At 42.1% G+C, this 21,640-nt stretch overlaps 2 protein-coding genes and 1 long non-coding RNA gene across 12 annotated transcripts in view; 1 reads left to right on the top strand and 2 right to left on the bottom strand.

Annotated features, from left to right (window-relative positions):
* The window catches only part of LOC121693910 (protocadherin alpha-C2-like), a 171,552-nt gene that overhangs the window by 127,586 nt on the left and 22,326 nt on the right, over nucleotides 1-21,640 (bottom strand). Inside the window, exons 1-2 of one of the 10 annotated variants that reach the window (XM_042073716.1) lie at nucleotides 15,395-17,801; nucleotides 12,414-14,787 (exon numbers count right to left, since the gene is read on the bottom strand). The exons of 6 other annotated variants lie outside the window; for them this stretch is intronic. In XM_042073716.1, the coding sequence (XP_041929650.1) occupies nucleotides 12,463-14,787; nucleotides 15,395-17,749 (4,680 nt within the window). In that variant the 5' untranslated portion in view covers nucleotides 17,750-17,801 and the 3' untranslated portion in view covers nucleotides 12,414-12,462. Of the gene's footprint in view, nucleotides 1-638; nucleotides 3,206-12,413; nucleotides 14,788-15,394; nucleotides 17,802-18,764; nucleotides 21,274-21,640 lie in introns of those variants that run through there. 3 more of the 10 variants (XM_042073737.1, XM_042073741.1, XM_042073736.1) reach the window with 3 other exon arrangements.
* Nucleotides 6,578-12,056, bottom strand: LOC121693917 (protocadherin alpha-7-like). Its single transcript, XM_042073780.1, has 2 exons — nucleotides 9,568-12,056; nucleotides 6,578-6,746 (listed from the first exon to the last, which is right to left on the bottom strand). The coding sequence occupies exons 1-2, from the start codon at nucleotides 11,938-11,940 to the stop codon at nucleotides 6,669-6,671; spliced, it is 2,451 nt and encodes an 816-aa protein (XP_041929714.1). The 5' UTR covers nucleotides 11,941-12,056; the 3' UTR covers nucleotides 6,578-6,668.
* LOC121693929 overlaps nucleotides 13,695-21,640 on the top strand; it is a 47,988-nt gene continuing 40,042 nt past the window's right edge. The window contains exon 1 of the long non-coding RNA XR_006025621.1: nucleotides 13,695-13,825. This is a non-coding gene — a long non-coding RNA (uncharacterized LOC121693929). The remainder of the gene's footprint in view (nucleotides 13,826-21,640) is intronic.

Here is a 21,640-nt window from a genome sequence, read left to right as displayed (position 1 = left end):
CAACTCATACTACACTTCAGCACGTCGGTATATTAAAACCAAGGGCATTGTTATTAAACGTTGCACTTCACATTGACAGTCGTTTCAGCACTCTTGATATGGACAAAGACTTCTTTAAAGAAACTCACCACCCTCATCCTCGACCCAAAATGATTACTGCCATGTTATACATGAATTTAGCATACTTCTGAAGGCAGCAGTTATTCGAAGAGAAAGGAGGGGGGGGGGCGAAATAGGTTATGTTAAGTTATGTTTCCTAATCTGCAAAACAGATGGATCCTTTCTTTTTGACAAACAGTGACAAACGCCATGACCAATTACCAGAACAAGCTACCCTGGATTCCTTGTAGAAAAAGTGTAAAAGAAGTGCAGCAAATTGTTGCAAAGATGTATTGGAAACTTGCTTAACTAAACAAAGTAGGTAATGTCTACGTTTCTGCTTCCCTAGACCAAAACAAATGGCTTTCACTACGATAAGAGAACACCACGATGCAACAAACAATTAAACACCCCGTAAAAATGTTGTTTCTGCACATTATACAAAAGTGTAGCTCGAATTTCAGAGAATAAACAAAAACTATGTAACTTTATTAGAACAAACTAGATTATAGAATTTGTTACACTTGTTTGTGTCTTACCTCCTCAGAGGCTCTTCTCCTTCGATCCGGAATCACAAGAGTATTCCCGTTACTGCCGGGCACTATAGTGGAACCAATACTCATTCTAGGCCCTACTAGCATGTAGCGTTTGTCTCCAGATCTGTACTGGATGCTGTGGCACAATGTCCCGTCGTATGCTGCATCTTGTAAATACTTGGATGAGTAATCTTTTGGTTTGGAGCACTGCATGACAACTAGAACAATGATACTGGCCAGAAAAAGTACAGAAACGGCTCCCAGTGTAATGATTAGGTAAAACGTAACACCATTTTCCTCGTCATCCTGTGCCACGCTTTTGTTGTCAGCTGCTGCAAAAGCCTCCTTGGGCTCCACCACCTTTATTGCCACAGTCGCTGTTGCTGAGAGTGAAATGTTCCCATTATCTTTGACTATTATAACTAGTTTATGTTCAGATTCATCTGTTTCTGTAAAGGACCTTAGGGTCCGTATCTGTCCTGTATAGCGGTCCAGCCCAAAAAGAGTATGGTCAGTAACTTCTTGTAATGAAAATAGCAGCCAGCCGTTGTATCCGACGTCGGCATCGTAGGCCCTCACTTTAGCCACAAGATAGCCAGCATTTACATTGCGGGGAAGTTCTTCCACGCCTTCAGCAGAACCATTCGTGTTTATAGGAAACAGTATCACTGGAACGTTGTCGTTTTGATCCAGAATAAAGACGTTTATTGTGACATTACTAGTAAGGGAGGGAGATCCGGCGTCTGTGGCCAACACATGGAAATGGAACATTTTAACAGTCTCAAAATCAAAACTTTTTAGGGCATAGATTTGACCATTTTCCGAATTTATATTTAGGAAAGATGTGAACGGATTATCGCCACAATCTCTACAAATTTGGTACGTGACTAGTGCATTATCACCTTGGTCACGGTCCGAGGCAGAAACAGAAAATAGTGACTCGCCTGGTACATTATTCTCCTTCACATAAAATGTGTAAGAACTTAGCGGAAACTCGGGATTGTTGTCATTCACATCTGACACTAACACTTTGATTGTTTTTTCAGAAGACAAGGAGGGCTTTCCTGCGTCTCTTGCACTTAATTTAATATCATATTGAAACGCATTTTCTCTGTCTAAGGGAGAATTTGTAACCAACGAATATACATTATCCTGTAAAGACGGTGTCAATTTGAATGGCAAGTCTTCAGGCAATGCACAAGACACCTTTCCATTGACACCAGAATCTAAATCATTCACACTAATCAAAGCTACTGTAGTACCTATTCTTGCATCCTCGGGAACAGCGCTAGAAAATGACGTTACTTCTATTTCTGGCGCATTGTCATTTATGTCAACTATTTTAATCATCACACTTTTGTCTGTTGTCAAAGGAGCAAGTCCCTTATCTGACGCTTGTATATCAATTTCGTACGCATCGTTTTCTTCAAAATCGATTTGTCCTTTCACAATTATGTCTCCAGTGATAGCATCTATATAAAAAATCTCTCGAAATTTACTGTTACTGTTGTCATCACTGAATGCGTAAAATACCTCCCCATTTGGACCATAATCCAAATCAGTTGCATTTACTTGCATCACTGTTGTGCCAATTGGAGCATTTTCATCGAGGAAAGCAGAGTAGACATCTTTGGTGAAAACTGGCGAGTTGTCATTGATATCCAAAACATCAACACTTATCTCCATAGATCCCGTCTTGGTTGGCCGTCCTCCGTCACTGGCAGAGATTATTAATCTGTGGTTTGGAATAGACTCCCTGTCCAGTTGCTTTTGTAAAACTAAAAACGGAATTTTACCATTGGCACCTCGATCTTTCACCTCAATTCGAAAGTGTTCATTTTGGCTTAGTTTATACTGCTGCACAGAATTGGTTCCCCCATCAGGGTCTTGCGCGGGTTGGAGTTGAAATCGAGCTCCAGGTAAGGCAGACTCGGATATTTCTAACTTTTTTACTTTTTCTAAGAAATTCGGAATGTGATCGTTTATATCCAATACCTCAACTGCAATGTAATGTATTTCAAGTGGGTTTTCTAGAACCATTTTAAGGTTGATCAAACACACGCTGGTTCGATCGCAAACCTCCTCTCTGTCAATTTTCCCATTCACGTACAATACACCATCGTTCTGATTCACCCGGAAAAGCGATTCACCTGAGCCCACAATACGGAATCCTCGCTCCCTTAAAATTCGCGGATCAATCCCTAAATCCTTTGCTATGTTCCCCACCACGACTCCATCCTTCTGTTCCTCCGAAACAGAGTACCTTATCTGGGCAAAGCACCCTTTCCACAACAGAAAGACGGCGATGCTGAACAGCCACCATCGTGGCTCCTTCAATGCTCCACATCCTCTTTGTTCCATGTCCGCTAAAGGAGAGTATCACGCACACAGGTTGTCACAGTGAAACTAGAAACACTCGGTGCATATCCATTAGGCAGTACTTGCGGAATAAATCCCAAAAGGTAAGCAGAATCAAATCCGTTACGCAGAGCGATTATTTACCACAGCTAATGACTGATGCAGCCGCAAGCGGGCATTCAGTACGTCTACGTGAATAGGCGGGATCAAAGCACTCCAACCAATGACCCTCGGCTGCGTGTTATTTTAGTTTTGCACTGACACCGTGCGATTACAGAGAATATAGCATTTTTGTAATAAAAGAAAGCAAAAAAGGAGAAAGAAATTCAGCACCAGGATGATGGACAGCGATTTTTAAAAACTGCATTACCCTTTCAAAAGCTTTATTATATCAGTAACCTGCATGAAAGTGCATTACAGAAAGTGCAATACAGAACCACCTGAAATGTAAATGCCAGAACCTCATCAAGTGTCAAATTATACATGAAAACCATGTCAAACGACTCACAACTTTCTGACGTCATGCTAATACATAAGCCCGCCCTGCGCCTTTCAGCATATTCAGATATTTGTAGGATTGCAAAATATTGTAAGTCTTTACTTCTTACCTCCAGAGAGGCTCGTCTCCTTCGATCTGGAATAACTAGTGTATTCCCGTTGCTGCCTGGGACTATTGTAGAACCGATACTCATTCTGGGCCCAACTAGCATGTACCGCTTGTCCCCGGATCTATACTGGATGCTGTGGCACAGAGTTCCATCATAGTTCGTGTCTTGCATGTATTTGGAGGAAAAGTCATTGGGCTTGGAACACTGCATGGCCACCAGCACGGCTATGCTGATGAGAAACAGTACCGACACGGATCCCAAAGTAACAATTAAATAAAATGTCACATTTGACTCCCCATCATCAGCGGCTGTGCTTTTTACATCAGAAGAGGCAAATGCCTCTTTTGGTTCCACCACGTTGATCTTAACGATTGCTGTTGCCGAACGTGAAACGTTACCATTGTCTTTGACTAGTATAACCAATTTATGTTCAGCTTCGTCAATTTCCGTGAAAGGTCGTAGAGTCCTTATCTGTCCTGTATAGCGATCCAAACCAAAGAGAGTGTGGTCGGTAATTTCTTGAAGCGAAAATAATAACCAGCCGTTGTATCCTACATCAGCATCATAGGCCCTCACTTTAGTTACCAAATGCCCGGCGTTGACATTGCGCGGAATCTCTTCTATACCTTCAGCAGAACCGTTGGCACTGACAGGAGACAGAATAACTGGAGTGTTGTCATTCTGATCTAATATAAAGACGGTCACTGTAACGTTACTGCTAAGCGATGGAGTCCCAGAGTCAGCTGCAAGAACTTGAAATTGAAACATTTTCATGGTTTCAAAGTCGAAGCTTTTGAGAGCGTAAACATTTCCGTTTTCGGAGTTTATGTTGAGGAATGATGTATATTTATTGTCCTCACTACCACAATCTCTGCAAATCTGATAAGTAACTATGGCGTTTTGATTAATGTCCCGATCAGATGCAGACACTGAAAACACGGAGTCGCCTGGCACATTGTTCTCTGTCACATAAAGCATATATGGAGTGTTCACAAATTGTGGAACATTATCGTTGATATCTGATATTAATACAGTTAGAGTCTTTTCAGATGACAACTGTGGCTGTCCTGCGTCTTTTGCAACAATTGTAATTTCATACTTGTCTGTAGTCTCTCTATCTAGTGGTGCATTTGTAGTTAAGGAGTACGTGTTATCTTGTAAAGACTGCATTAATTTAAAAGGTATATCATCAGTTAAAGAACAAGATACTTTACCATTAAGCCCAGAGTCCATGTCATTCACACTGATCAAAGCAACAGTTGTCCCTGGTCTGGAATTTTCAGGGATTGCATTTGAGAATGATGTTATTTCCATTTCTGGCGCGTTATCGTTTACATCAACAATTTTAATTACTACACTTTTATCTGTAGTTAGAGGAGCGACTCCTTTATCAGATGCCTGTATATCAATTTCATAACTATCCTTCACCTCAAAATCTATTGTTCCTTTAACAAATATCTCGCCTGTTATTGGGTCTATATCGAATAGTTTACGTAATTTATTGTTTATGTTCTTCCCAATGGAGTAGATTACCTCGCCATTTGCGCCCTCATCTAAATCAGTAGCATTTACTTGTATAATTGCTGTTCCGATTGGGGTGTTTTCATTTAATCTGACAGAGTACACATCTTTTGTGAAAACTGGCGTATTGTCATTAACGTCCAACACATCTACATACAGATTCAGTGTTCCAGACCTAGGAGGTCGCCCGCCGTCGAGTGCAGTGAGTAACAAATGCTGCGTTTTTGTCGTTTCTCTATCTAATGGCTTTTGAAGAACTAAAATTGGGATTTTACCATCCTCGCCACGGTCTCTGACCTCGAGGCGGAAATGATCGTTGTTACTGAGTTTGTATGTCTGTACTGAATTCATGCTACCATCGGGGTCATGCGCAGCCTGAAGCTGAAATCGAGCACCTGCCAGCGCCGACTCTGATATATCCAAGCGTGTTTCGTTTACAGGAAAGCGGGGAGCATGATCATTAACATCAACCACGTCCACAGTTACATAGTGGATCTCCAGCGGATTCTCCAAAGCGAATTTTAGATTGATCACGCATGCACTACTTTGCTCACATATCTCTTCTCTGTCTATTTGTCCATTCACATACAGTATGCCATCGTTACGATTTACCCGGAATAGTGTGTCGCTTGAACTAGACACAATGCGAAATCCTCGCTCATTTAGTATTCGGTGATCAATGCCCAGATCTTTGGCAATATTTCCCACGACAGTCCCTTCTTTCTGTTCTTCCGAAATCGAGTACCGTACCTGCGCAAAACATCCTTTCCGAACCAAGAAGATGGCTAGGAAAAACAGCCAGTTCCTTATATCCTTCCACGAGACACGCCGGCTTTGTTCCATTGCGACGTCCCACATTATTTCCGACAGTGTTCTCAGAACTTGGCAGGACGTTCATACATATTGTCAACACGTTTATTCTTAACTATACTTCCACAATGACGGAATAGCAAATGATACCGATCGACACTTTTCTTTCCGACAACTGAGAGCGCGCACAAAGGAATAGTGTGAAGAGGCGAATTCGGCGAGCTGTGACGTATTTGCTCCCTGTGAAACACATTTGTTTTGCTCACAGTGACACCACGCGATTATTCTGTGCATGGCAATTTTAAGAATAGTGGTCATCTGCTAAATGCATATCACCTTACAATATACATGAGAGAAAACAATCCACGCAACCCCAAAAACTCAATTTTAACACCTCTGAATGTTGCTGCTCCCAACGCATTTTCAGCACCTGCGCTATGGACAGCGATATACCCAGACATCATAACACAATGCAGCAGGATCAGCTTTTCAATGATTTTCATTGTCATATAGCCATTTCAATGTGCACATTTGAGCTGTTTCAAATTTGGTGTTAAATAGCGTGTAATTATTTTGAACCCTTACCTCTCCAGATGCTCTACTCCTTCGATCAGGTACAACCAGAGTATTCCCATTGCTGCCGGGAACTATGGTAGAACCGATACTCATTCTGGGCCCAACCAGCATGTATCTTTTATCACCAGATCTGTACTGGATGCTGTGGCACAGAGTTCCATCATAGTTCGTATCTTGCAAATACTTGGACGAATAGTCTTTTGGTTTTGAACACTGCATTACAACCAGGACCACTATGCTTATGAGAAACAGAAAGGAAACGGACCCCAAAGTAATTATTAAATAAAATGTGACATTGTCTTCGCTGGTGTCTGCTGCGGCATTATTGACATCAGATGCAGAAAATGCCTCTTTGGGCTCCACGGCGTTAATAATTACCGTCGCAGTTGCAGAAAGTGAAGTGTTCCCATTGTCTTTTACCAGTATGACCAGTTTGTGCTGAGCCTCGTCTGTCTCTGTGAATGGCCGAATGGTCCTAATCTGTCCAGTGTAACGGTCCAAACCAAACAGCGTGTGGTCGCTAACTTCTTGAATAGAGAATAGTAACCAACCGTTGTATCCTACATCAGCGTCATACGCTCTCACTTTGGTCACCAAATGGCCAGCTTTTGCATTGCGCGCAATTTCTACCACGCCTTCAGCTGACCCGTTAGCGCTGACCGGTGACAGAATCACCGGTGCATTGTCATTTTGATCAAGAATGAATACATGTACCGTCACGTTACTACTTAGGGGCGGTCGTCCAGCGTCCATAGCGAGTACATTGAACTTAAAAGTCTTGATTGTTTCGAAATCAAAACTTTTTAGTGCGTAAACATCTCCATTCTCAGAGTTAATGTTCAGAAAGGACAATACTGAGTGGTCTGCTCCCTCGCCTTTTATAATGCTATAAGCTAGTTGGGCATTTTCATTCTGGTCTAAATCTGACGCGCTGAGAGAGAATGTCACAGCGCCAGGTGTGTTATTTTCCACCAAATAAAACGTATATGGACTTCGAGAAAATACAGGACTGTTGTCATTAACGTCTGAAATATCAACACTAATGGTTTTCTGTGATGACAGGGGAGGATCTCCTTTATCTACAGCAGCTATAGTGATTGTATAAACAGAGGCAGATTCTCTATCAAGCCGTGACTTGGTGACTAAAGAATACATGTGCCTTTGAAAGGATGGTTTTAATTCGAAGGGCACGTCATTTTCAAGACTGCATATAACTACACCGTTGTCACCCGAATCCTTATCTGATACACTGATTAAAGTTATCGTTGTGCCAGGTTTCACGTTCTCAGGGATTTCGCCAGAGAGGGACGTAACATCTATTTCTGGCGCATTGTCATTCACATCTTTGACATTAATAATAACGCTAGAATGCCCAACCAAAGCCACCTGGCCTTTATCAGAAGCTTGCACGTCGATTTCGTAACTATTCTTCTCTTCAAAGTCTACAGCTCCTTTAACAGTTATCTCTCCTGTCAAGGCATTTATCTGAAATATATCAAGAGCTATGTTTTCAAGACTATGGTCAAATGCGTAAATAACCTGTCCATTTTCGCCTGCATCTAAATCTGTGGCGCGCAGTGTAACAACTGATGTACCCGGAGGAGCATTCTCTGCTAAGTTGACTGTATACACCTGTCGCTCAAAGATGGGTGCGTTATCGTTTATATCTAAAACAGTTATAGAGATATTTACAGAACCCGATCTTTCTGGCTTTCCTCCATCATATGCAGTCAGTACTAAACTTATTTCTGGTTCTTGCTCTCTGTCTAGCGGCTTTTTCAGTATCAAGAAAGGGATCTTTTCCTCGCCACGAGATTTGACATCCAAATCAAAGTGGTTATTCGAACTGAGGGAGTACTTACGAAGAGAATTCACTCCTACATCAGGGTCACGCGCTGCATCTAGGGGGAAGCGCGTGCCCTGGAGAGCAGCATTCTCAGATATTTCCAAATGTTTTTCTTTTCCGGGAAACACAGGTGAATGGTCGTTGATATCCATTATCTCTACTTCGACATAATGAATTTCTAAGGGATTTTCCACAGCGATTTTTAGGTTGATGAAGCACTGAGTGTTTTTCTCACATATGATCTCTCTGTCGATATCTCCGTTTACATACAGCGCGCCATTGTCTTGGTTTATCTGCAAAAGATTCTCCTTTGAGCCTGACACAATACGAAACCTTCTTTCGGTCAGTGTGTTTACATCAAATCCCAAATCATTTGCGATGTTTCCCACGAAAGTGCCCTTTTTAGACTCCTCTGGAACCGAGTAGCGAATCTGCCCCGATGCTCTATGACAAAGGTACATAGAAACAACACAAAGCAGGAGCACTTCCACTCTCCCGAATGTCGGTCTGTTCCGTCCGATCACCATGATGCCACGCATTCTTTCTTAACCCACATCACCAGGTCCGAAATCCAAGTGAAACACGCTGATCTAACTAATTACATTCAATACGATAAACAGACTCGTGAGGTATGTCAAAAATCAGAAGGACTATCCGCCGTCTCTGTCACACTTGCTGTAATGGACGCACATTGATAAAACTGATTCTGAGCACGCGCAAGAGATGGGAGGAGTTTAGATATGTCCATGTGAAACCATTTCATATACCTTAAGTTGTATTGCAGCGACACCAGATGATACAATAATACAAACGCAGAGAAACGCAGTGCAAAATAGATCGTCTAGACTGCAAGTGAATGTCACATAAGCAAGCATCACATAACTTTCCGCAGTGACACCACGCGATTTTTCTGTGCATGGCAATTTAAAGTATAATATCGTCTGCCAAATGCATATCACCTAATACACTGGAGAGAAAAGATTCACGCAACACCAACACTCAGTTTTAACACCTCTGATAGTTGCTGATCTCAACGCATCTTCAGCACCTGCGCTATGGACAGCAACATACCCAGACATCAGATGTACCAGATGCATCAATTCAGCAGCATCAGCTTTTCAATGATTTTCAGTTTCATATAGCCATTTCAATGTGCACATTTGAGCTAGTCTGTTTCAAACTTAAAAGCGTGTAATTATTTTTGAACCCTTACCTCTCCAGATGCTCTACTCCTGCGATCAGGTACAACCAGAGTATTCCCATTGCTGCCAGGAACTATAGTAGACCCGATACTCATTCTGGGCCCAACCAGCATGTATCTTTTATCACCAGATCTGTACTGGATGCTGTGGCACAGGGTTCCATCATAGTTCGTGTCTTGCAAATACTTGGACGAATAGTCTTTTGGTTTTGAACACTGCATTACAACCAATACCACTATGCTTATAAGAAACAGAAAGGAAACGGATCCCAAAGTAATTATTAAATAAAATGTGACATTGTCTTCGCTCATGTCTGCTGCGGCATTGTTGACCTCAGATGCAGAAAAGGCCTCTTTGGGCTCCACGGCGTTAATAATAACTGTCGCAGTTGCAGAAAGTGAAGTGTTCCCATTGTCTTTTACCAGTATGACCAGTTTGTGCTGAGGCTCGTCTGTCTCTGTGAATGGTCGAATGGTCCTAATCTGTCCAGTGTAACGGTCCAAACCAAAGAGTGTGTGGTCGCTAACTTCTTGAATAGAAAATAGTAACCAACCGTTGTATCCTACATCAGCATCATACGCTCTCACTTTGGTCACCAAATGGCCAGCTTTTGCATTGCGCGCAATTTCTTCCACGCCTTCAGCTGACCCGTTAGCACTGACTGGTGACAGAATCACCGGTGCATTGTCATTTTGGTCCAGAATGAATACATGCACCGTCACGTTACTACTAAGGGGCGGCCGTCCAGCGTCCATAGCGAGTACATTGAACTGAAAGGTCTTGGTTGTTTCAAAATCAAAACTTTTTAGTGCGTAAACATCTCCATTCTCAGAGTTAATGTTCAGGAAGGACACTACTGAGTGGTCTGCTCCCTCGCCTTTTATAATGCTATAAGCTAGTTGGGCATTTTCATTTTGGTCTAAATCTGACGCGCTGAGGGAGAATAGCACAGCGCCAGGTGTGTTATTTTCCACCAAATAAAACGTATATGGACTTTGAGAAAAAACAGGACTGTTGTCATTAATATCTGAAATATCAACACTAATAGTTTTCTGTGATGACAGGGGAGGATCACCTTTATCTACAGCAGCTATAGTGATTGTATAAACTGAGGCAGATTCCCTATCAAGCCGTGACTTGGTGACTAAAGAATACATATGCCTTTGAAAGGATGGTTTTAATTCGAAAGGCACGTCGTTTTCAAGAATGCATATAACTACACCGTTGTCACCCGAATCCTTATCTGATACACTGATTAAAGTTATCGTTGTGCCAGGCTTCACGTTCTCTGGGATTTCGCCAGAGAGGGACGTAACATCTATTTCTGGCGCATTGTCATTCACATCTTTGACATTAATAATAACGCTAGAATGCCCAACCAAAGCCACCTGGCCTTTATCGGAGGCTTGCACGTCAATCTCATAACTGCTCTTCTCTTCAAAGTCAACAGCTCCTTTAACAGTTATCTCCCCTGTGAAGGCATCTATCTGAAATATATCAAGAGCTTTATTTTTAAGACTCTGATCAAATGCGTAAATAACCTGTCCATTTTCGCCTTCATCTAAATCCGTGGCGTGCAGTGTAACAACTGATGTACCTGGGGCAGCATTCTCTGCTAAATTGACTGTATACACCTGTCGCTCAAAGACAGGTGTATTATCGTTTATATCTAAAACAGTTATAGAGATATTTACAGAGCCCGACTTCTCTGGCTTCCCTCCATCATATGCTGTCAGCATTAGAACTACTTCTGGTTCTTGCTCTCTGTCTAGCGGCTTTTTCAGTATCAAGAAAGGGATCTTTTCCTCGCCACGAGATTTGACATCCAGATCGAAGTGATTATTCGAACTGAGGGAGTACTTACGAAGAGAATTCACTCCTACATCAGGGTCACGCGCTGCATCTAGGGGGAAGCGCCCCTGGACGGCAGCATTCTCAGATATTTCCAAATGCTTTTCTTTTTCGGGAAACAAAGGTGAATGGTCGTTGATATCCATTATCTCTACTTCGACATAATGAACTTCTAAAGGATTTTCCACAGCGATTTTTAAGTTGATGAAGCACTGAGAGTTTTTCTCACATATGCTCTCTCTGTCGATATCTCCGTATACATACAGCGCGCCATTGTCTTGGTTTATCTGCAAAAGATTCTCCTTTGAGCCTGACACAATACGAAACCTTCTTTCGGTCAGTGTGTTTACATCAAATCCCAAATCCTTTGCTATGTTTCCCACAAAAGTGCCCTTTTTAGACTCCTCCGGAACCGAGTAGCGAATCTGCCCCGATGCTCCATGACAAAGGTACATAGAAACAACACAAAGCAGCAGCACTTCCACTCTCCCGAATGTCGGTCTGTTCCGTCCGATCACCATGATGCCACGCATTCTTTCTTAACCCACATCACCAGGTCCGAAATCCAATTGAAACACGCTGACCAAACTAATTACATTCACTACGATAAACACACACGTGAGGTATCTCAAAAAAAGACTATCCGCCGTCTCTGTGACACTTGGTGTAATGGACGTCACATTAAAATTCTGATTCTGAGCACGCGCAAGAGATAGGAGGAGTTTAGATATGTCCATGTGAAACCATTGCATATACCTTAAGTTGTATTGCAGCGACCCCAGATGATACAATAATACAAACGCAGTGGAAAATAGATTGTGTAGATTGCAAGTCAATGGCACATAAGCAAGCATCACACAACTTTCCGCAGTGACACCACGCAATTGTTCTGTGCATGGCAATTTAAAGTATAATGCTCGTCTGCTAAATGCATATATAATACACAGGAGAGAAAAGATTCACGCAACTCCAACACTCAGTTTTAACACCTCTGAATGTAGCTGCTCTCAACGCATCTTGCGCTATGGACCCAGACATCAGATGTACCAGATGCATCAATTCAGCAGGATCAGCTTTTCAATGATTTTACATGGCGTATAATTATTTTGAGCTCTTACCTCTCCAGATGCTCTACTCCTTCGATCAGGTATAACCAGAGTATTCCCATTGCTGCCAGGAACTATAGTCGAACCGATACTCATTCTGGGCCCAACCAGCATATATCTTTTATCACCAGATCTGTACTGGATGCTGTGGCACAGAGTTCCATCATAGTTCGTGTCTTGTAAATATTTTGATGTGTAGTCTGATGGTTTTGAACACTGCATCACAATCAGCACAATGATACTGATTATAAAAAGGCCCGAGACTGAACCCAAAGTGATGATCAAGTAAAATGTTACATTGTTCTCGTCTTCACTTGTCACTGTGTTCTTAGTATTGGAGGCAGCAAACGCCTCTTTTGGTTCCACGACATGCACAATAACTGTAGCTGTTGCAGAGAGTGAGGTGTTTCCGTTGTCCTTGATGAGAATAATCATTTTATGCTGAGCTTCGTCCGTTTCTGTAAATGACCTAAGTGTTCTGACTTGTCCAGTGTAGCGATCCAAACCAAAGAGAGTGTGGTCGGTTATTTCTTGAAGAGAAAATAGGAGCCAGCCATTGTAACCGATATCTGCATCGTAGGCCCTCACCTTGCTGACTAAATATCCAGGATTCACATTACGCGGAACCTCTTCTACACACTCAGCGGAACCATTAGTATTTATTGGGTACAAGATAACTGGAGCATTATCATTTCGATCTAAAATGTACACGTTAACAGTAACGTTGCTACTGAGTGGCGGGTTTCCCGAGTCCGTGGCCACTACATGGAATTGAAAAGTTTTCATAGTTTCAAAGTCAAAGCTTTTAAGCGCGTAGATATTCCCGTTATCAGAATTAATATTAAGGAAAGCTGACATATCATGTTGTAAACCGTCGCCTCTAACTAGATTGTATGCGATGTCAGCGTTTTCATTCAAGTCTTTATCAGTTGCTCTCACGGACAGTATGCTTGCACCTGGATCATTGTTCTCCATTAGATATAGTTCAAGAGGATTTTGAGGAAATTCTGGCGCATTGTCATTTACGTCTGATACCTGCACGTTCAATACCCTGGATGCTAACAGAGGAGGCTGACCCAGGTCTGACGCGGTAATTGTGATGTCATAGAAAGATGTTTCCTCTCTGTCCAAACGTGCCTTTGTTACGAGGGAATACATGTGTTCTTGAATGGAAGGTTTCAACTCAAAACCCACGTTTTCTGACAGATTAACTGTTACTTTTCCATTGGGACCAGAATCCCTATCTGTAACACTGATTAAGGCAATAACAGTCCCTGGTTTAGAATCTTCTGGAACTAGGTTCAGCAACGAGGTAATTTCAATTTCTGGCTTGTTGTCATTTACGTCTTGTATCTTAATGATGACTCTGCTTTCTGCTGCCAAAGGAGGCTGCCCTTTATCTGTGGCCTGCACGTCCAGTTTAAAAACTTCTGTATCTTCAAAATCTACCTGTCCTTTCACGGATATTTCACCTGTTATTTTATCCAGTTGAAATATGTCATAAACTTTACGTTTCAGGGTTTTTCCGAGGGCGTATTCAATCTCCCCGTTCAAACCTTCATCTAAGTCGGTAGCATTAACTGTAAGGACTATTGTTCCAGGTGCAGTATTTTCTTGTATTGTGATCACATATGTGTCTTGACTAAAGACTGGACGGTTGTCATTCGAGTCTAGGACAATAATGCTTATATTTAGACTTCCAGACTTTGGTGGATTTCCACCGTCTATTGCCGTAAGGAGCAATCGATGGTTCTCTTTACGCTCTCTGTCCAGCGGCTTTTTCAACACTAAAAACGGTATATTGTCTTCATCGCCTTTCCTGAAATCAATTTCAAAATTATCATCCCTGCTCAGTTTGTAACTGCGCACCGAATGCACGGCAGTGTCAGGGTCTCTTGCTGCATGTAGCTGGAAGCGCGTTCCGAGCGCTGTTTGTTCCCCTATCTCAAAATGTTGCTCTTTTTCTGGGAAAGTAGGAGAGTTGTCATTTACATCCGCAATTTCCACTCCAACATAATGTATCTCAAGTGGGTTTTCGACGACTAGTTTTAGGTTAATCAAACAAACTACGTTATCACACAGCTCCTCTCGGTCGATGTTATTACTGACATACAATAAGCCATTGTTCTGATTTACCTGAAACAGCGCGTCATTAGATCCAGAAACGATACGAAATCGTCTCTCTTTCAATGTACTGACATCAAGTCCCAGATCCTTAGCAACGTTTCCAACGGTAAATCCCTCCTTCACACCTTCTTGAATAGAATACCGTATCTGTGCGGACACACGATCCAAGAAAAGCAATAACGAAAACAGCCGAATAATCCACCAGCACTCCATTCCGCGCCTTTGTTCTTTGCATCCCATCATGAATGTCGTAGACTACCTGGATATCAGATGCCTTCGATTAGCTCTTACACACCCCAAAATATGTGCTGAACACCCGGCGCATCGCCGTTAAATATGAGGTGAAATCATTACAACACACCGCATGTCTGTCTTTAGTAAAACGGACGGTGCATTTCCCTGGTTTTGTGTGTGAGCAGCTCTACGTAGTCGAGGAGGCAGAGCAAAGCGTTAAGCATTTTTCTTGTGTAACACTGACACCACTTGGCGTACTACAACAAATGCCACATCTCCGCAAAATAAGTAAGGGAAAACACAAGGGTAAACGTAATGACTCCAATATTTCCAACACGTATCCAAGCATCTGACCCGGTAAAAATTCCATCTGTGATATTTAGCTTGAAGTAAACCCACCGGATGCATTTCAAATGTGGCTTAGTGAGACATGTTGTTGATGCATTGTGCTTTGTATGTGTGTGTTTGTCGCACTTGTATCACCATTGCACGCTTGTAGTATTATTTGAACTTCTCTTACCTCTCCGGATGTTCGGCTCCTGCGATCTGGTACGACAAGAGTATTTCCATTACTTCCAGGAACAATAGTGGAGCCAATGCTCATTCGGGGACCAACTAGCATGTAGCGCTTGTCTCCAGATCTGTACTGGATGCTGTGGCATAATGTCCCATCGTAATTCGTGTCTTGTAAGTATTTGGAGGAGTAGTCTGTAGATTTGGAACACTGCATAGCTATGAGCACTACGATACTGACGAGAAAAAGCACTGACACCGAGCCCAAGGTGATAATCAAATAAAATGTAACATTACTCTCATCTTCATTGCTTACTGTGCTTTTGACATCGGACGCTGCAAAGGCTTCTTTTGGCTCAACAACGGTGATTATTACTGTTGCTGTAGCTGAGAGTGAAACATTTCCATTGTCTTTGACCACTATGGTCAGTTTATGTTCAGCCTCGTCTGTCTCTGTAAATGACCGAAGAGTTCGTATCTGTCCCGTGTACCGGTCAAGTCCAAAAAGAGTATGATCAGTAACTTTGTGAAGTGAAAATAGTAACCAGCCATTGTACCCTACATCTGCGTCATAGGCTCTCACTTTCGTAACAAGATGCCCTGCGTTCACATTTCGTGGAAGCTCCTCAACACCTTCTGCAGAGCCATTGGCACTGACAGGAGACAGAATGACTGGTGGGTTGTCGTTTTCATCAAGAATATACACTTTTACTGTAACGTTACTGCTGAGAGGAGGACTTCCCGAGTCTTTTGCAAGAATCTGAAACTGAAAAGTTTTTACTTTCTCAAAGTCAAAGCTTTTCAACGCATGGACATGTCCGTTCTCAGCGTTAATATTTAGAAAAGAAGCCATGTCATTCTGCGTCTCCTCGTTTCTTATAATGTGATATGTAATGGCAGCGTTCTCATCCAAGTCTCTGTCAGACGCCGTAACGGAAAATATACAAGCGCCAGGCGCATTATTTTCGTCCAAGTAAAGCTCTATAGGATTCTGTGGAAATTGTGGACCGTTATCATTAACATCTGATATTTCTATTTTCAAAGTTTTTAATGAAGACAAGGGAGGTTGACCAAAGTCGGTTGCTGTTATTATTAATTCATAATGTGAAGTCACTTCCCTATCCAAGTGCCCTTTGGTCACCAAAGAGTACATGTTATTTTTAAATGATGGCTTCAGTTCAAAGGGCACATTATCCGGTAGAGAACACATCACTTTCCCGTTGTCGCCTGAGTCTTTATCTGTTACACTTATGAGGGAGATAACTGTCCCCGGTTTGGAATCCTCAGACACGATATTAGAAACTGAGGTCACGTCAATATCTGGGGTATTGTCATTTACGTCAATAATCTTGATAATGAGACCGGATTCCACTGTTAAAGGTGGCTGTCCTTTATCGGATGCCTCCACGTCCAATTTATATATCTGAGTATTCTCATAGTCCACTTTGCCTTTAACTCGTATTTCACCTGTTATGCTATCTAGCTGAAACACTTCATATACCCTAGGATTTAAATTTCTACCGAGTGCATACTCGATTTCCCCATTTGAGCCCTCATCCAAATCTGTTGCTTTTATTTTAATTACTGTTGTTCCGACAGGAACATTTTCTTTTAGATCAACAGCATACGTCTCCTGACTGAATACAGGGCGGTTGTCATTTGAGTCAAGGACTGTAACAGTAATATTAAGGGTCCCTGATTTCGGAGGATTTCCCCCATCTATCGCTGTCAGCACAAGCCTGTGTGTACTTTGCGTCTCCCTGTCAAGGGCTTTCTTCAGAACAATGAAGGGTATTTTTTCTTCATGTCTCTCCCTGGTCTCAATGTCAAATTGATCATTCTGGTTAAGTTTATAAAAGCGAACAGAATTACTTCCCAAATCTGGATCCTGTGCGCCTTGAACCTGAAAACGTGTCCCCGCAATTGTATGTTCCGCTATATCAAAATGCTGTTCAGTCTCTCGGAATTTGGGGGAATTATCATTTACGTCAGTGATCTCCACGTCTACATAGTGAATTTCCAGCGGGTTCTCCACAACAATCTTTAAATTTGTCAAACAGGCGCTGCTTGCACACAGTTCCTCTCTGTCAATCTGTGTATGCACGTATAAAATGCCATTGTTCTGGTTTACCTCGAAAAGAGGCTCCTCTGATCCTGAAACGATGCGAAACCGCCTTTCCACCAAAGAACCAGTGTCAAGACCCAAATCCTTTGCAATATTTCCAACGACAGATCCCCTTTTCACCTCCTCCGGAACAGTATATCGTATTTGGGCAGAAACTGGTCTCCCGATGCACAACAACAAAGCGAAGCACACAGCAACCTCCAAGTAATTCCATTTGCGTGTTTTCCAGTTTCCCATCCTGAAGGAGTTGGTTTAAACGACGCCAGTCTGATGAAACGTTACGTTTTAAATAGCTAATACGACATTATACTGTACAATCTTTTCCCGCGAGTAGCCTACAGATTACCGAAGATAGACTTGCATGCCACATAGCCTGTTCGTACATGAACATTGATGTGGGGTGGAACAAAACGCATAAAGCAAACCGGAAAAGGGGGAAGGACTTTGCCTTCCACTTTTTACTTGGGTAACACTGACATCATGTGGTTTACAAAGTTGATACTGGAAATTCAGAATGCAATTTTTATAGCTAAATGTTAAATGTTTTACTATTCACAAGTTAAATGTTTGAACTAATTGCCTTGTCAGTACGTCATCGTTTGGAGGCATGTATGGCCAGTGCCTGCAAACTAGTAGGTCTACATGTAGAGATCAAATGAGTAGTTAATTAAAGATTTCACTATGTTTGAACAATACAACGCCATTATTCATGTTTCCTTCGCATTTACGCAACAATGGTATATCTGCAACATGTTTCCTCCTCAGGGCGCACCAACATAAATAACTCTCCATCCACAGCTGTCGGGTGATGTGCGAAGTGACAGCAGCAAATACAATTTCAGTTGCAGAGGAAGACAACATTCAGTATTCAGCAGTTCAGAACCTAGTTTCTGTACAGTCTGAAATATGACCACAAACTAAAATAAAATGCGTGCACACTATTAATTCGTAACTCCTATCTGTGCATTGTGAGACGTCATTTTGCAAGTAAATCTGGTGAAATAAACCCCATTTCAAAGTTAGTTCACAACGATGATAAATGTCAGAGCAAAGAACTCCATACCTCCATACAAAACTGCAAGTACCATGTAAGTGCCCCTGTCCCCACTGGTGTCGTGTATACGAATACAATGAGTCTTGCTCAGTTTTGTTCATACCGTTTCAAGCCAGCATGCAGAGCAAATCAAGTCTTGTGCATTCTAAAACATTGCTTATTGGCATTAAGTTGTTCAGAGTAGATACAGACTCTTACCTCTCCGGATTCTCTCCTCCTGCGATCAGGAATAACTAGAGTGTTTCCACTGCTGCCAGGCACTATAGTGGAACCGATGCTCATTCTGGGCCCAACCAACATGTATCGTTTGTCTCCAGACCTATACTGAATGCTGTGGCACAATGTCCCATCATAGTTTGTGTCTTGTAAATATTTAGTGTTGTCGGTATGTTTTGAGCATTGCATTGCAATCAACACAACGATACTGACTATAAACAGACATGAAACTGATCCCAATGCGATAAATAAATAAAATGTCACGTTGCTATCCTCGTCATTGATGACGGCACTCCTCACATCGGATGCTGCAAAAGCCTCCTTGGGCTCCACAAGAGTGACGATCACAGTAGCAGAGGATGAGAGTGAAACATTTCCGTTGTCTTTGACTAGTATAACAAGTTTATGTTTAGCCTCGTCGGTTTCCGTGAATGGCCGAAGTGTTCTTATCTGTCCAGTATAGCGGTCCAAACCAAAAAGTGTGTGATCAGATACTTCTTGCAGAGAAAAAAGTAGCCAGCCGTTGTATCCTATGTCAGCGTCGTAGGCCCTCACCTTTGTGACCAAATAACCTGTGTTCACATTGCGCGGAGTCTCTTCCACACCTTCAGCAGAACCGTTAGCACTGACTGGAGACAGAATCACTGGGGCGTTATCATTCTGATCCTGAATAAATACTTTAACGGTGACATTGCTGCTAAGCGGTGGGTTGCCCGAGTCTTTGGCGAGAACTTGGAACTGGAACGTTTTTATGCTTTCAAAGTCAAAACTTTTTAATGCATGGATGTTTCCGTTTTCGGAGTTTATGTTTAAGAATGATACTACGTCCTGTTGCGTTCCCTCACTCCTAATTATGTGATATGTAATGGCGGCGTTGTCATTCGCATCCTTATCAGACGCACTTACAGAAAATATGGAGGCGCCTGGAGAGTTATTCTCCAGCAGGTAAAGCTCCAGGGGATTCTGTGGGAATTTTGGGGAGTTGTCATTAATATCAGATATTTGGACATTAAAGGTTTTAGAGGTGGACAAAGCTGGCTGGCCAAGGTCAGTGGCTACTATGGTTATATCATAGTCAGGCACAAGCTCTCTGTCCAGCTGTCTTTTGATTACAAGGGAATACATATTATCTTGAAATGAAGGTTTCAGCTCAAAGGGGACATTTTCTGATAAGTTGCAGATAACTTTGCCATTAACACCAGAATCTTTATCAGTGACGCTAATCAGAGAAATAACGGTTCCGGGTTTAGACCCCTCTGAAACCACATTGGACAGTGAAGTAACCTCAATGTCAGGTTTATTGTCATTCACATCAATTACTTTTATCATCACTCTACAATTTGTCGTCATAGGAGGCTGTCCTTTATCTGAAGCCGTAACATCAGCTCTATATACTTCTGTGTTCTCAAAGTCAATTGTGCCTTTCACTCGAATTTCCCCTGTAACTTTGTCTACTTCAAAAGTGTCATACACGTTTTGTTTTAAATTACCATTAAATGAATATACCACTTCACCATTTAAGCCGTCATCAGCATCACTAGCATTGACTTTTAACACGAATGCATTAGCTGGGGTATTCTCTTTGATAGATGCTGTGTAGACATTTTGACTGAATACTGGTCTGTTATCATTATTATCTAGCACTGTTACAGTAATATTCATGCTTGCTGATCTAGGCGGGTTCCCACCATCGATTGCAGTCAACACTAAACTATGTTTAGATTTATGTTCTCTGTCTAAAGACTTCTGTAATTTTAAAAGTGGAATTTTGTTCTCTTCGCCATCATCTCGCACTTCGAGTTCAAAATGTTCGTTGTGACTCAGTTTATAGAGACGCAGAGAATTTACACCGGAGTCAAAATCGCGGGCAGCCACTAATGGGAAATCCGCGCCCGGTAGAGTGTTTTCTGCTATTTCCAAATCTTGTTCTTTCTTGGAGAAGCGTGGAGCATTGTCATTAACATCTACAATCTCAACCGACACATAATGTATTTCCAAAGGGTTTTCGACTGCTATTTTCAGGTTCAGCACACATGCTGAATTGCCATCGCACAGCTCCTCTCTGTCAATCTTCCTATGAACATACAACACGCCGTTGTTCTGGTTTACCTGAAAAAGAGCGTCCTCAGATCCGGAAACAATACGAAAACCTCTCTCTGCCAAAGTGCTAACGTCCAGGCCCAAATCCTTTGCAATATTTCCGACCACAGATCCCTCTTTCACCTCCTCTGGAACTGAGTACCGTATCTGTGCCCAGGCCGCCTCCTCCAAGCACAAAAGCATAAAGAGCTGTACAGCAATCCATGGATACGCCAGTCTCCTTTGTCTGCCGCCTCCCATAGCTACCGATTCCGTGTCTGTATTCTCTATATGTATGATCAATCTCGAAATCCGGATTCAACGCTAACATTCAGCATTTTGCCGTGAACGGGAGATCGTGCGAACGTGCCTCATGAGCAAACCATGTTTTCTACTGCCAAGCTCTGAAATATTACACTGCGACTGAAACCAAAAACTGAACGACAGCGTAAATGGGCAGGGCTTAGCTTATCTCAGCTGGATAGGTAGTGCAACACTGACATCAGCTGGTCCTCAGTATGAAATTCAAATTCATCTGTAGCTGTGATGCTGCTGCACTAACTGTTCAGTCTTCTTTAATTCATTTCAGCACCAAGGACAGAGACATATAGGCTGCACGTTTACTGTTATATGCATTCATATATTCACCTAATAATAAGTGTCTGTTCCGTACTTTCTAATATGCGTGGGACATATGATATGTGCATTTCCATAGAGATTATATTTTGGTCATTAAACATAACTCCAACAAACGTGCAATTGCATCATGATTGTAATCT

This window comes from Alosa sapidissima, chromosome 20, assembly GCF_018492685.1.
Source record: "Alosa sapidissima isolate fAloSap1 chromosome 20, fAloSap1.pri, whole genome shotgun sequence".
NCBI lineage: Eukaryota > Metazoa > Chordata > Actinopteri > Clupeiformes > Clupeidae > Alosa > Alosa sapidissima.
The sequence above is the reverse complement of the archived record's forward strand: the minus strand, read 5'-3'. Positions and strand labels throughout refer to the sequence as shown.

Excerpts from the sequence above, each read along its gene's own strand:
- LOC121693917 (XM_042073780.1), bottom strand. The coding sequence starts at position 11,940 with ATGCGTGGCATCATGGTGATCGGACGGAACAGACCGACATTCGGGAGA. Across the intron at positions 6,747-9,567 it reads GGAGTAGAGCATCTGGAGAG|CATAGTGGTCCTGGTTGTAA; the intron begins GTAAGGGTTCAA and ends GTTTCTCATAAG.